The sequence below is a fragment of the Balaenoptera acutorostrata genome, chromosome 3 (assembly GCF_949987535.1).
Source record: "Balaenoptera acutorostrata chromosome 3, mBalAcu1.1, whole genome shotgun sequence".
NCBI lineage: Eukaryota > Metazoa > Chordata > Mammalia > Artiodactyla > Balaenopteridae > Balaenoptera > Balaenoptera acutorostrata.
The window spans coordinates 78,291,863-78,305,976 of NC_080066.1; the positions used below are offsets into that span (position 1 = coordinate 78,291,863).

General features: G+C 37.0%; 1 protein-coding gene across 1 annotated transcript in view; it reads left to right on the forward strand.

The window, feature by feature from the left end:
* The window catches only part of ADAM10 (ADAM metallopeptidase domain 10), a 109,062-nt gene that overhangs the window by 61,721 nt on the left and 33,227 nt on the right, over positions 1–14,114 (forward strand). The window contains exons 7-8 of the mRNA XM_057543260.1: positions 2,395–2,487; positions 5,690–5,873. Of these exons, the coding sequence (XP_057399243.1) occupies positions 2,395–2,487; positions 5,690–5,873 (277 nt within the window). The remainder of the gene's footprint in view (positions 1–2,394; positions 2,488–5,689; positions 5,874–14,114) is intronic.

Below are 14,114 nucleotides of genomic sequence, written 5' to 3' on the forward strand. Positions count from 1 at the left end.
ACTTTATCAGCAGTGTTATGATATTCTTTATCATTGTTTGGCAACCTGGGCTACTTTTAAAATTATTATTGTTAATGCTTTTACTTGACTATTTATGTTTATATAATTTCTTTGAAAATAGTTTTGAACCTATATATATATGCATGTTTTCACATAAGTGGTAGCAAGAGTGCTTTTTGTAAATGAAGATGGGAGGTTGTCTATAGAGTGGTTTAGAAGCCAGAGCGTTAAGTTGGGAGTCAGCTAGGAAAAAGAGGATCTTTTTGTGTTCTATCACCCTGTTTATCTCTTCTTAGAATTTAGCAAAATCTGAATGTATGTTATTTATATTTGTATTACTTCCTTCCTTTCCTCCCCTTCTAGAATAAATCTGTAAATTTATAGGGACCTTCTCAATTTTGTTCACCCCTATACCTCCAGCACCCTAAAACAGCGCCTACCATATAGTAAATGGTAGACAAAACTTACAGAATATGTACTAGTGCATCAATGGAAAGACTGAAGTCAGAGAATGACTGAGTGTCCTGATATTATCAGGGAGGTATTCACAGAAGATGTTTGAGCTGAGTCTAAGGGGTAGATACCCTAGGCATAAGGAAGCAGCATGCGAAAAGGCATGGAGGTATGACATTGCAGGATGGATTGAGGAAACCAAATTTTATTGGGTTGGCCAAAAAGTTCGTTCAGTTTTTTCCATAAGATGTCACTAGTAGTGCTTAATTGTCTTTAATTTCATTTGAAACAATTTTGTTAGATTGTATTGTGACAGCTGTCAGATCAGCATGCATTTAAAAAAAACATAAAAATTGGTGAATTTTTGTGTAGCCATTTTAATATTGAAGATGGAAGAAAAACATTTGGCATATTATGCTTTATTATTTCAAGAAAGGTAAAAACACAACTGAAACGCAAAAAAAGATTTGTGTAGTGTATGGAGAAGGTGCTGTGACTGATCAAACGTGTCAAAAGTGGTTTGTGAAGTTTCGTGCTGGAGATTTCTTACTGGACGATGCTCCACGGTTAGGTAGACCAGTTGAAGTTGATAGCAATCAAATCGAGACATTAATTGAGAACAATAAACGTTATACCACGTGGGAGATAGCCGACATATTCAAAATATCCAAATCAAGCACTGAAAAGCATTTGCACCAGCTCGGTTATGTTACTCGCTTTCATGTTTGGGTTCCACGTAAGTTGAGCGGAAAAAACCTTGCCCGTATTTCCGCATGTGATTCTCTACTTAAACGTAACGAAAACGTTCTGTTTTTTAAAACATTGTGACGGGCAATGAAAAGTGAATACTGTTCAACAGCGGTCCCCAACCTTTTTGGCACCAGGGACTGGTTTTGTGGAAGACGGTTTTTCCACGGATGGGGGTGGGGGGGATGGGTCAGGCGGTAATGCGAGCGATGGGGAGCCACAGATGAAGCTTCGTTTGCTTGCCCACTGCTCACCTCCTGCTGTGCAGCCCAGTTCCTAACAGGCTGAGGACCACTACTGGTCTGCGGCCCAGGGGTTGGGGACCCTTGCTGTACAATAATGTGGAACGGAAGAGATCGTGGGGCAAGCGAAATGAACCACCACCAACCATACCAAAGGCCGGTCTTCGTCCAGAGAAGGTGATGTTGTGTAGATGGTGGGATTGGAAGGGAGTCCTCTATTATGAGCTCCTTCCGGAAAACGAAACGATTAATTCCAGCTAGTACTGCTCCCAGCTAGACCAACTGAAAGCGGCACTCGACGAAAAGCATCCGGAATTAGTCAACAGAAAACACAGAATCTTCCATCAGGATAACACAAGACCTCATGTTTTTTTGATGACCAGGCAAAAACTGTTACAGCTTGGCTGGGAAGTTCTGATTCATCCCCTGTATTCACCAGACAGTGCACCTTCGGATTTCCATTTATTTCGGTCTTTACAAAATTCTCTTAATGGAAGAAATTTCAATTCCCTGGAAGATTGTAAAAGGTACCTGGAACAGGTCTTTGCTTGAAAAGATAAAAAGTTTTGGGAATGGAATTATGAAGTTGCCTGAAAAATGGCAGAAGGTAGTGGAACAAAATGATGAATACCAATAAATTCTTGGTGAAAATGAAAAATGTCTTTTATTTTTACTTAAAAACCAAAGGGACTTTTTGGCCAACCCAATATATGACTGAGGCAAGAGTGCGTGTTTGGTTTTGGCCAGAGAAAAATATGGAAAAGTCACTGAATTTCCCTTCTCAGTTCCAGCTCACTAATCTTTTTCATCCTTTCATCTAGTGTATGATATTGACATTTTAAAATTTGAATGTGGTGGAATATGAATAATTCTTGATTTGGGAAATGGAAATTCACAGTCTTTTTCACATTTCGACATTGCCTCTAAAATGTCTTTTTTTTTAAATCAATAGATATCCAGTCATGTTAAAGCGATTGATACAATTTACCAGACCACAGACTTCTCTGGAATCCGTAATATCAGTTTCATGGTGAAACGCATAAGAGTAAGTAAGGAATTTCAATAGTTAAGAACATTAAGAAAGAGAAACAATAAGGATCATGTTTACAAAAAGAAAAATGCTTGCCTTTTACTTCATCTTCATGCATTAAATAGTTAAATTGTGTTTGCTGATGCAGGTTATCTTTACTCTTGGGTTTTACACACACACAGAGGGGATACTTGGGTTTATGACTTAATGAAATCTATAGGACTTTAATCTGGACTGCAGAAGAGGTATGGTAGAAAGTACTGTTTTCTATCTATCTGATTAACATACCAGTTAGAAAGCACTCTAAGTAACTGCAGATACCGTACTTGACATTTTTCTCCCTGATATTATTCCCCAGTTTCTTCAGATTTGCCTTATGCAGTATATTTCAGAGTGTGTCCCATTTGATGCTGCAGCGGAGGGAAGGATAGGTACAGTGGTTAAATACAATTGGAAGTTGGAAAAACACTTAATACTGTTTCCTCTTGAAATTTAACAGTGCACACTAATGTATTTCAAGTTTTGAGAAATCCTTTGGGAAAGACATCCATATTTTTCTAAGCTAATTTAACCTTTTTGTCTTAACATCAGCTGAAACTCCAAAGACCTGCAGTGCACATTTTGAGAAATGCTGATCCAGAACTACTGATTCTTAGTTTTAATGTTATAAATTGTTAATAAGTAAATATTGTTCTTAACAAATTGGACTGTTTCAAAAATTTTCTAAATATGAATTCTTTCAAAGTATATTGCTTTTAAGAATCTGAGTTTATAAGCTAGATAACCTGGGTTTTAAAAATCATCATTTTACAGAAGTACTTGCCACAGGGTTTCTTTGTTTAAAACAAATTTTTTTAATGGCTTTTATTTTTTTTAATGTTATTTATTTATTTATTTTTTGCTGTGCCACATGGCTGCACAGCGTTTTTTTGGCTGCGCCGGTAGCTTGCGGCATCTTAGTTCCCCGACCAGGGATCGAACCCAGGCCCTTGGCAGTGAAAGCGCCTAGTCCTAACCACCAGACCGCCAGGGAATACCCCACAGGGTTTCTTTATATTTTGTGCTTTTATTCTTCTTAAAATATGGTTGACTAGATTATAGTTTTAGTACATATGTGTAATATATTTTAAAAAATAGCTGAAAGTGGTCCTTACTTTTAGAAGTGACATGATTAAATATTACATTGGATTGTCTTAAGGTGAAATATGGTTCGATATACTGTATAAGAACTGTTTGTAATCAATTACTTTCATGTATTTTGAGAGCAATATAAACCTTTAAATGAGCAAGTAAAAGTGATAAGTGGTATAAGTATTGCTATTTAGTAGACAGAGCAATGAAATGCAAAGTAGTGAAAAGTAGAGAACACCTGAACAAATTTTAGTGAAACACATTTGTTTGAGTAAAGTAATTTGCATTATGAAGAGATGCATGTATATAAAAGAGTTATGTGGCGATTAGTTGTTTTTCAGGCCTTTAACTGAGATTAAAACTTTAAATGTCATCAGTTGAAGTTTGTTTGTGACCCATTAAATAATTTGAAATTTATATTTTATAAGCAAATATTTAAATATCAATCATCCCGGGCTTCCCTGGTGGCACAGTGGTTAAGAATCTGCCTGCCAATGCAGGGGACACGGGTTCGAGCCCTGGTCTGGGAAGATCCCACATTCCACTGAGCAACTAAGCCCGTGCACCACAACTACTGAGCCTGCGCTCTAGAGCCTGCGCGCCACAACTACTAAAGCCCGCGAGCCTAGAGCCCGTGCTCTGCAACAAGAGAAGCCACCACAACGAAGAGTAGCCCCTGCTCACTGCAACTAGAGAAAGCCCGTATGCAGCAATGAAGACCCAACGCAGCCAAAAATAAATAAATAAATTTGTTAAAAAAAAATTAATCATCCCATTTTTAATATAGGTAACTAAAATTTAGATGCAGTTTTTATTTGTAGCCAATATTACAGAAGTATCAGAGAATTTCATTTCTGTGTTTAGTGGGAAAAAGCGATATGCAGAATGTCTCTAAGCATGGGCTACCTTTAATATATAGTGTTCTTGTTTTTGGATGTGTGTGTGTGTGTGTGTGTGTGTGTGTGTGTGTGTGTGTGTGTGTTAGATGACCATAACTGATTGTTTCTGGTTAATTGTTAATGGATGAACCAGATGGTCTCATGTCTGTCTTTAGGCAATTGCCTTCGGTGGTGTTTCTACCATCCTGTTTGTAAGCTCCTTGGTTTTTACTGAAGGATGTGGATCCTAAAAAGATCTATAGTTTTCATTTTATTAACTGTAATAGCCTTATCACTGATATTTTCAATAGACTGAGATTTCCCTTCTAAGCAATGTTTACTCTCATACATATTCCTTTTTATTCTCTACCAACAGTCTTGTATGTAATTCTCTGACTTACTTGGGGAAAACCAAATTGTTCTAGGACTTCAAAGGTTAGGCAGAGGTCTCTGAAAGGAAGCAATGAGTAGTAAATGAAAGCTTTTGTTTTAGTTGAAGTTTGGTATCAGAACTGATTATTCTTCACATTGTGAAGGAGGAACCTGCACCCTGGAGTATAGTAGCTAAGTGTCGAAGGAAACATTCTGGAGGAACTCAGCTTGAAATAGTAAGAGAAACGAATTGACAAAGGAAAAAAAAATTCTTGCTCACATTCAGGGGAAAAAATTGAATTTGAAGTTAGTTGTTCTTGACTCATGACTCTAGGCAAGGAGAACCAAGAATATGATTTGTCTGCTGAATTGACAGTTTTGGGTTCAATATCTCTTTTATGTTGTACTAATTAGCTGAAATATAGGGTTTTATGTCATACTTGTCATCATATGTAGGAGATTAGCACTAAAGGAGACTCATCAAATGATTAAATTGAGAAACTGTACTTCCTTATTGGAAATTTTGAAAGCAGAACTTGTTTTCCCATCCCAAGTGTTCAGTGTTCAGGAATCTGTGAACACTTGCTCAGAAATGTAATATACTCAGTTTTAATTCCCCTACCCGTCCATCCTTCCTTCCCTCCTCCCTCCTCCCTCCCTCCTCCCTTTTTGGCTTCTATGATTAGCTCAGGGATGGAGGTAGTGGGAATAACTGTAAAAGCTTTAATTTAGGCCTGACTTCCTTGGGCCCCAAGCATATTGTCCAGGTAGATACTACTTACACTAAGGCTCTGCTAACGTTGGTTGCTTGTTAAAGTCATTGTTTTGGATTTTAGATCAACACAACTGCTGATGAGAAGGATCCTACAAATCCCTTCCGTTTTCCAAATATTGGTGTGGAGAAGTTTCTGGAATTAAATTCTGAGCAGAATCATGATGACTACTGTTTGGCCTATGTCTTCACAGACCGAGATTTTGATGATGGTGTCCTTGGTCTGGCTTGGGTTGGAGCACCTTCAGGTAGTTTATCTAAATATGTCTTGACTTACTACTTGAAATGAAAAGCAGTTCTCATGATGGATTGAAGTTTACAAAGTATAGGAGAAAGTGATGCCTGTACAGCATCTAAATTTACACATCTTGAGTTAGGCAGAATTCATAAGCATAATGTAAATGGAAAAATAGTTGAAGCAGCTTTTTATTTTGAAATGAGTACTAACAGGGAGATATCCTGACATTTGGTACATTCAGTAGCTGAAATAATTTTATGGGAAAAAGTGGTACTTAGTTCTGAAACTGAAAAGCAAAATATTAATTTTTTCACAAAAGTTAATGTAATCAATTAATTATTTTGGGAAGTAGGGGGATGGGGAGAGGTTCTTAGAGTCAAAAGGGGAAAACTGTGTTCTTGCTTCTTCTGCCGTGAGATAAAGAGCCGAGAAATCCTACTCAGGAATAACAGGTAGAAAGAAAAGAAAGGCTGCCTTTATTATTATTATTTCTCACCTTTATTTTAGCAAAAGGGAAGTGTTGCCTGAAAAGAGATGTGGGCAGGAGGCCCAGTACCCATAGCTCCACTGGCTTGACTGCATGGCCCCACGTTCTGCTGGGGTCTCTGCCTTAGCCGTGAAAGCTACTGTCACTGAGAAAGCCAGGATGGGATAATCCCCTTGCCATTGCAGTCGGGGTGGGGGTCTGTGATTCACAGTGTAATAAGTTCAGTAGCCTACTTTAGAGAAATACAAATTAATGAATTGAAAGATGAGCAGAAAGAATCCCGGACTCTTTGAATATAAATTTTGCCATATAGAATTTGATCAGTAGTCTGTCATCTTCTGAGCTATACACAGCAGTTTCTCCTTCTGATACATAGTTTGTCTTTTTCAAAGAATCAACTTCTGCTTTATCTGGGGCAAGACAGGCTTTTGTATTCTTAGTTTATTCTTTGGTTTGTTATGCATATTTTAACATCTTTAATACTGTATTTTTGCTTTTATACTTCTTGCTCTTTTTTTTAAAGCCAGCAATGAATATCCTTTTTAGTTTCCAAAGCTTTTGTTTTTCTTCCACATTTTAAAGTGTACTCAATTTCATGATGTCATTAAAGTGCAAGTTTATGTCATAGGCTGCATATATCATAGTGCAGTATTTTTGGATATTTGTCCTTTACAATGATCTGTGCTGGTTTTGTGTTACGTGCGTTGTCAGCAGATTGTACAACTCACTCTTTCCTTTGATAATTCACATGTTTTATAACTTTTATATTCTGAAATTTCTTTTCCTCTCCTTGGTTAGTTGGATAATTTTATCACAAAGTTTATAGTCCCTTCTCCCTAATCATCAGTAAGTACTGTGGGAACTCAGGGATTCAGTTTTCTTTGTATATTACCATTAATATAGTGGCTCTTCAGGTGTGCTCCATGGAGTAGTAGCATCTGTATTACCTGGGAACTGGTTAGAAATGTCAATCCATGGGCCTCACTCAGGTCTACTAAATCAGAAACTCCAGGTGTGGAGCCCATCAGTCTTTGTTTGAAGAGGCCCTCCGGGTGTTTCTGATGCATACTAAAGTTTGAAAACCACCATCTTAATATTTTTGCTCACAAAATGTCTCCTGGGCAAATGATTGGATGATCTCAGACTAAAAACTATCTGCCATTTTGCATTTTCAACTCCAGACTGTTGTTCATTAAGAATGTAATGGTCCTGAGAGAGCTTGGTCAAATTTTCCTGAAACTTCAGATATCCTCATGTCTACTTTTTAAAAAAAATAAGTCTATTTTTTTTATTTAGAACAGTTTTAGATTTATAGAAAAAACTGAGCAGATAGAGTCGTCTCCACTACCTTCCTGTATTATTAACAGCTTACATTAGTATGGTACATTTGTTACAATTAATGAACCAATATTGGTACATTATTGTTAACTAAAGTCAGCCCATAGTTTTTTCAGATTTCTTTAGTTTTTACTACGGTCCTTCTTCTGTTCCAAGATCTTGTCCAGGATACCACAGTACGTTTAATTGTCATGCCTCTTTAGTCTTCTTGGCTGTGATGGTTTCTCAGACTTTTCTTGTTTTTTTATAACCTTGACAATTTTGAGGAGTATTGGTCAGGGATATTGTAGGATAACCCTCTGTTGCAGTCTTTTTGATGTTTTTCTCATGATTGGACTGGGGTTATGGGTTTGGGGGGAGAGTTAGTTTTTCTTTCTAGTTGTTTATGATATCTGGACCACTTATTTTATGAAATGCTGCTTATTTTATTGAAGCAGCAGTTCTGGATTGAAAATGATGGGCCACATTACTTGTATTTTTGTCATTGCGCTCTTCATCTGATGCCCTCTTTCTTTACTCTGTGTTAAACCCCTAACTCCAGCTCTCAGAAGCCTTTTTCTAAGAGCTTCTGGGGAGGGGCTCGGCAGGAAGAATGGGGCCAGAGTGGCAAAGAGAAGGGATCTTTGTTCCTTTAACACAACTTTTTCTAGAATAAGATACCTGCCTTGACAGCTTTCTTCTTCACTTCCCTTTGCCCTTAGACTACCTGAACTGAGTTTATTTGACCTACATTTTATTTTTTTATAAGGAACTTTATGTATTTGCTCTTACTGATTAATTCAGTTCCGTTATGAGGTGTAGGTAGTATTTCCTCCATTATACAGGTGGATTGGATTCAGAGACTTTGTCAACAACCCAGTATCTCACAGAACCTAGAATCTGGACCTTTTGACTCCAGGTTTTGTGCATTTGGTAGTTATTTTACTAGGTATTATTATAATGTAACATCCTACTTTTATCTTTCTAAGACATTTCCAAGAAGAAGTTGAAATGTTTCCTGCATCTAAGCAGAGATGGAATCTATTTCCTTCTTTCTTAAGAGAGATGAGTTATAAAATAGTACTACTCTATATTATTTAGGCATCATTTTGGGTAATTGTCAAGGCATAATTAGAAGAGCACTGGTTTGGGAACTAGGAGACAGGGTCCTTGTCTGTTCTGTCTCTATAAATTCAGGTAAATCATTTTGCTTCAGCTTGTTTATTTTTCGTTGTAATTTCTTCTGTCTTTGCCCTTCCTTTGATACTTCATGTTTCTGCATGTAGATGTTAGTAATGCTTGCTGTTACACTATTTTTTTTTTTAATTAATTAATTAATTTATTTTGGCTGTGTTGGGTCTTCGTTGCTGTGCGCGGGCTTTCTCTAGTTGCGGTGAGTGGGGGCTACTCTTCGTTGCGGTGCGTGCGCTTCTCATTGCGGTGGCTTCTCTTGTTATGGAGCACGGGCTCTAGGTGCGCGGGCTTCAGTAGTTGTGGCTCGCAGGCTCTAGAGCGCAGGCTCAGTAGTTGTGGCGCACGGACTTAGTTGCTCCGCGGCATGTGGGATCTTCCCGGAGCAGGGCTCGAACCCCTGTCCCCTTAATTGGCAGGCGGATTCTGTACCACTGCGCCACCAGGGAAGCCCTACACTATTTTTTAAAATAGCTTTTTATAGCTGATCTGTTCAGCTTGTGATGTGTTACTGTTTCTTAATCTTTTTCATTTTTATTTGGCCTAATTGATTTCTGTTGTATCATTTAACTCTGCAGCTGTTTTACTATTCAAATATATGGTAGTGGAAAGGATTTTGTTTTGATACTGTTGTGTTAATTTTCACAGAATAGTTACTGAAATTATTCGCTGTAGTCCTCTTCACTGACTCAGTTAAGCTGGGAAAAGCAATGAGGGTTAAAACATTTGAATAGTAGGTTTCTTGTCTTTAAGTCTTGTTTATGCTACTTTTTATTTGTTCTTTTAAAATTTCTTATTGTGGTTGGGTACTGCCTTCAGTTACCTTAATGAGAAAAACAGTACCTCCTGCCCCAACTCCGTAATAAGTAGAAACAGCTTGTGAGCTGGGATGACTTGGAGGCTTCCATTTGAAATTATACAGGGCCTAGAATGGAGCCCCAGAAAGGGAGGAGTCTGGTCTCCAAAACAAAGATAGTCTTGAATATGAATCTAGAAAGATTACTCTAAACTTCTCTTTATATAAACACAGTTCTGTGTTAAGCAGGTAGTAGCCTCTTATTTTAGAGACTGAAACATTGGTTCCTTAACAAAGTAGATTCTTTATATTAGATAATCCCTTTGTTCTACTTCATTTGCTACACGCTTCTAACCTGCCTTTTGAGGGGCCTTTATTTTTTGGTTTATTAAGGCACATTCTACTCATCTATTATCCCTCTTAATGTTATCAGTTAACCCAATGAACATAGTCTCAGTTTGCAGGTCACTGAAAAAGGCTAGCTCTGGAGTTCATCTCCAGAGCTAATCCTGAACCATTCAGTATTCCTCTGACCATTTGTAAAGAACATTTTTTGAGACATTTGATTTGGTGGAAATTGTCTCTTCTGTTTTTCTTAGTTTAGAAATTTTAGTTTGATTTTACATATTAGAATTTGACCACGTGCAGAGCTCAACATGAGGTTCTCAGGATAACCCACAGCCTATCGAACTCTTTTTTTTTTTAATCATTCCTTCTACTTTAATTAGTTGATATTCTTTTTTTTTAAATTTTATTTTATTTATTTTTTTATAGGGCAGGTTCTTATTAGTTATCTATTTTATACGTATTAGTGTTACATGTCAATCCCAATCTCCCAATTCATCACACCACCACCACCCTGCCACTTTACCCCCTTGGTGTCTATATGTTTCTTCTCTACATCTGTGTCTCTATTTCTGCCCTGAAAACCGGTTCATCTGTACCTTTTTCTAGGTTCCACATATATGCGTTAATATACGATATTTATTTTTCTCTTTCTGACTTACTTCACTCTGTATGACAGTCTCTAGATCCATCCACTTCTCTACAAATGACCCAATTTCGTTCCTTTTTATGGCTGAGTAATATTCCATTGTATATAGGTACCACATCTTCTTTATCCATTCATCTGTTGATGGGCATTTAGGTTGCTTCCATGACGTGGCTATTGTAAATAGTGCTGCAGTGAGCATTGGGGTGCATGTGTCTTTTTGAATTATGGTTTTCTCAGGGTATATGCCCAGTAGTGGGATTGCTGGGTCATATGGTAGTTCTATTTTTAGTTTTTTAAGGAACCTGCATACTGTTCTCCATAGTGGCTGTATCAATTTACATTCCCACCAACAGTGCAAGAGGGTTCCCTTTTCTCCACACCCTCTCCAGCATTTGTTGTTTGTAGATTTTCTGATGATGCCCATTCTAACTGGTGTGAGGTGATACCTCATTGTAGTTTTGATTTTCATTTCTCTAATAATTAGTGATGTTGAGCAGCTTTTCATGTGCTTCTTGGCCATCTGTATGTCTTCTTTGGAGAAATGTCTATTTAGGTCTTCTGCCCATTTTTGGATTGGGTTGTTTGGTTTTTTTTAATATTGAGCTGCATGAGCTGTTTATATATTTTGGAGATTAATCCTTTGTCCGTTGATTCGTTTGCAAATATTTTCTCCCATTCTGAAGGTTGTCTTTTTGTCTTGTTTGTGGTTTCCTTTGCTTTGCAAAGCTCTTAAGTCTCATTAGGTCCCATTTGTTTATTTTTATTTCCATTACTCTAGGAGGTGGATCAGAAAAGATCTTGCTGTGATTTATGTCAAAGAGTGTTCTTCCTATGTTTTCTTCTAAGAGTTTTATAGTGTCTGGCCTTACATTTAGGTCTTTAATCCATTTTGAGTTTATTTTTGTGTATGGTGTTAGGGAGTGTTCTAATTTCATTCTTTAACATGTAGCTGTCCAGTTTTCCCAGCACCACTTATTGAAGAGGCTGTCTTTTCTCCATTGTATATCCTTGCCTCCTTTGTCATAGATTAGTTGACCATAGGTGCGTGGGTTTATCTCTGGGCTTTCTATCTTGTTCCATTGATCTATATTTCTGTTTTTGTGCCAGTACCATATTGTCTGGATTACTGTAGCTTTGTAGTATAGTCTGAAGTCAGGGAGTCTGATTCCTCCAGTTCCATTTTTTCCCTTGAGACTGCTTTGGCTATTCGGGGTCTTTTGTGTCTCCACACAAATCTTAAGATATTTTATCCTAGTTCTGTAAAAAATGCCATTGGTAATTTGATAAGGATTGCATTGAATCTGTAGATTGCTTTGGGTAGTATAGTCATTTCATAATATTGATTCTTCCAATCCAAGAACATGGTATATATCTCTCCATCTGTTTGTATCATCTTTAATTTCTTTCATTAGTGTCTTATAGTTTTCTGCATACAGGTCTTTCGTCTCCCTAGGTAGGTTTATTCCTAGGTATTTTATTCTTTTTGTTGCAATGGTAAATGGGAGTGTTTCCTTAATTTCTCTTTCAGATTTTTCATCATTTAGTGTATAGGAATGCAAGAGATTTCTGTGCATTAATTTTGTATCCTGCTACTTTACCAAATTCATTGATTAGCTCTAGTAGTTTTCTGGTGGCATCTTTAGGATTCTCTATGTACAGTATCATGTCATCTGCAAACAGTGACAGTTTCACTTCTTCTTTTCCAATTTGTATTCCTTTTATTTCTTTTTCTTCTCTGATTGCCGTGGCTAGTACTTCCAAAACTATGTTGAATAATAGTGGTGAGAGTGGACGTCCTTGTCTTGTTCCTGATCTTAGAGGAAATACTTTCAGTTTTTCACCATTGAGAATGATATTTGCTGTGGGTTTGTCGAACATGGCCTTTATTATGTTGAGGTAGGCTCCCTCTTTGCCCACTTTCTGGAGAGTTTTTATCATAAATGAGTGTTGAATTTTGTCAAAAGCTTTTTCTGCATCTATTGAGATGATTATATGCTTTTTATTCTTCAGTTTGTTAATATGGTGTATCACATTCATTGATTTGCATATATTGAAGAATCCTTGCATTCCTGGGGTAAATCCCACTTGATAATGGTGTATGATCCTTTTAATGTGTTGTTGGATTCTGTTTGCTAGTATTTTGTTGAGGATTTTTGCATCTATATTCCTCAGTGTTACTGGTTTGTAATTTTCTTTTTTTATAGTATCTTTGTCTGGTTTTGGTATCAGGGTGATGGTGGCCTTATAGAATGAGTTTGGGAGTGTTCTTTCCTCTGGAAGTGTTTGGAAGAGTTTGATAATGATGGGTGTTCGCTCTTCTCTAAACGTTTGATAGAATGCACCTGTGAAGCCATCTGGTCCTGGACTTTTGTTTGTTGGAAGATTTTTAATCACAGTTTCAATTTCATTACTTGTGATTGGTCTGTTCATATTTTCTATTTCTTCCTGGTTCAAGTCTTGGAAGGTTATACCTTTCTAAGAATTTGTCCATTTCTTCCAGGTTGTCCATTCCTTCCAGGTTGTCCATTTTATTGGCATAGAGTTGCTTGTAGTAGTCTCTTATGATGCTTCGTATTTCTGCAGTGTCCGCTGTAACTTCTCCTTTTTCATTTCTAATTTTGTTGATTTGAGTCCTCTCCCTCTTTTTCTTGATGAGTCTGGCTAAAGGTTTATCAATATTGAGCTAAAGCTCAAAGAACCAGCTTTTGGTTTTATTGATCTTTGCTATTGTTTTCTTTGTTTCTATTTCATTTATTTCTGCTCTGATCTTTATGATTTCTTTCCTTTTACTAACTTTGGGGTTTGTTTGTTTGTTTCTCTAGTTCCTTTAGGTTTAAGGTTAGATTGTTTATTTGAGGTTTTTCTTGTTTCTTGAGGTAGGCTTGTATTGCTATAAACTTCCCTCTTAGAACTGCTTTTGTTGCATACCATAGGTTTTGCATTGTCGTGTTTTCATTGTAATTTGTCTCTAGGTATTTTTTGATTTCCTCTTTGATTTCTTCAGTGATCTCTTGGTTATTTAGTAAAGTATTGTTTAGCCTCCATGTGTTTTTGCTTTTTAGTTTTTTTCCCCCTGTAATTGATTTCTAATCTCCTAGCTTTGTGGTTAAAGATGCTTGCTATGATTTCAATTTTCTTAAATTTACCGAGGCTTGATTTGTGACCCACGATGTGATCTATCCTGGAGAATGTTCCACGTGCACTTGAGAAGAAGGTGTAATCTGCTGTTTTTGGATGGAATGTCCTATAAATATCAATTAAATCTATCTGGTCTGTTGTGTCATTTAAAGCTTGTGTTTCCTTATTAATTTTCTGTTTGGATGATCTGTCCATTGGTGTAAGTGAGGTGTTAAAGTCCCCCAGTATTACTGTGTTACTGTCGATTTCCTCTTTTATAGCTGTTAGCAGTTGCCTTATGTATTGAGGTGCTCCTGTGTTGGGTGCATATATATTTATCATTGTTATA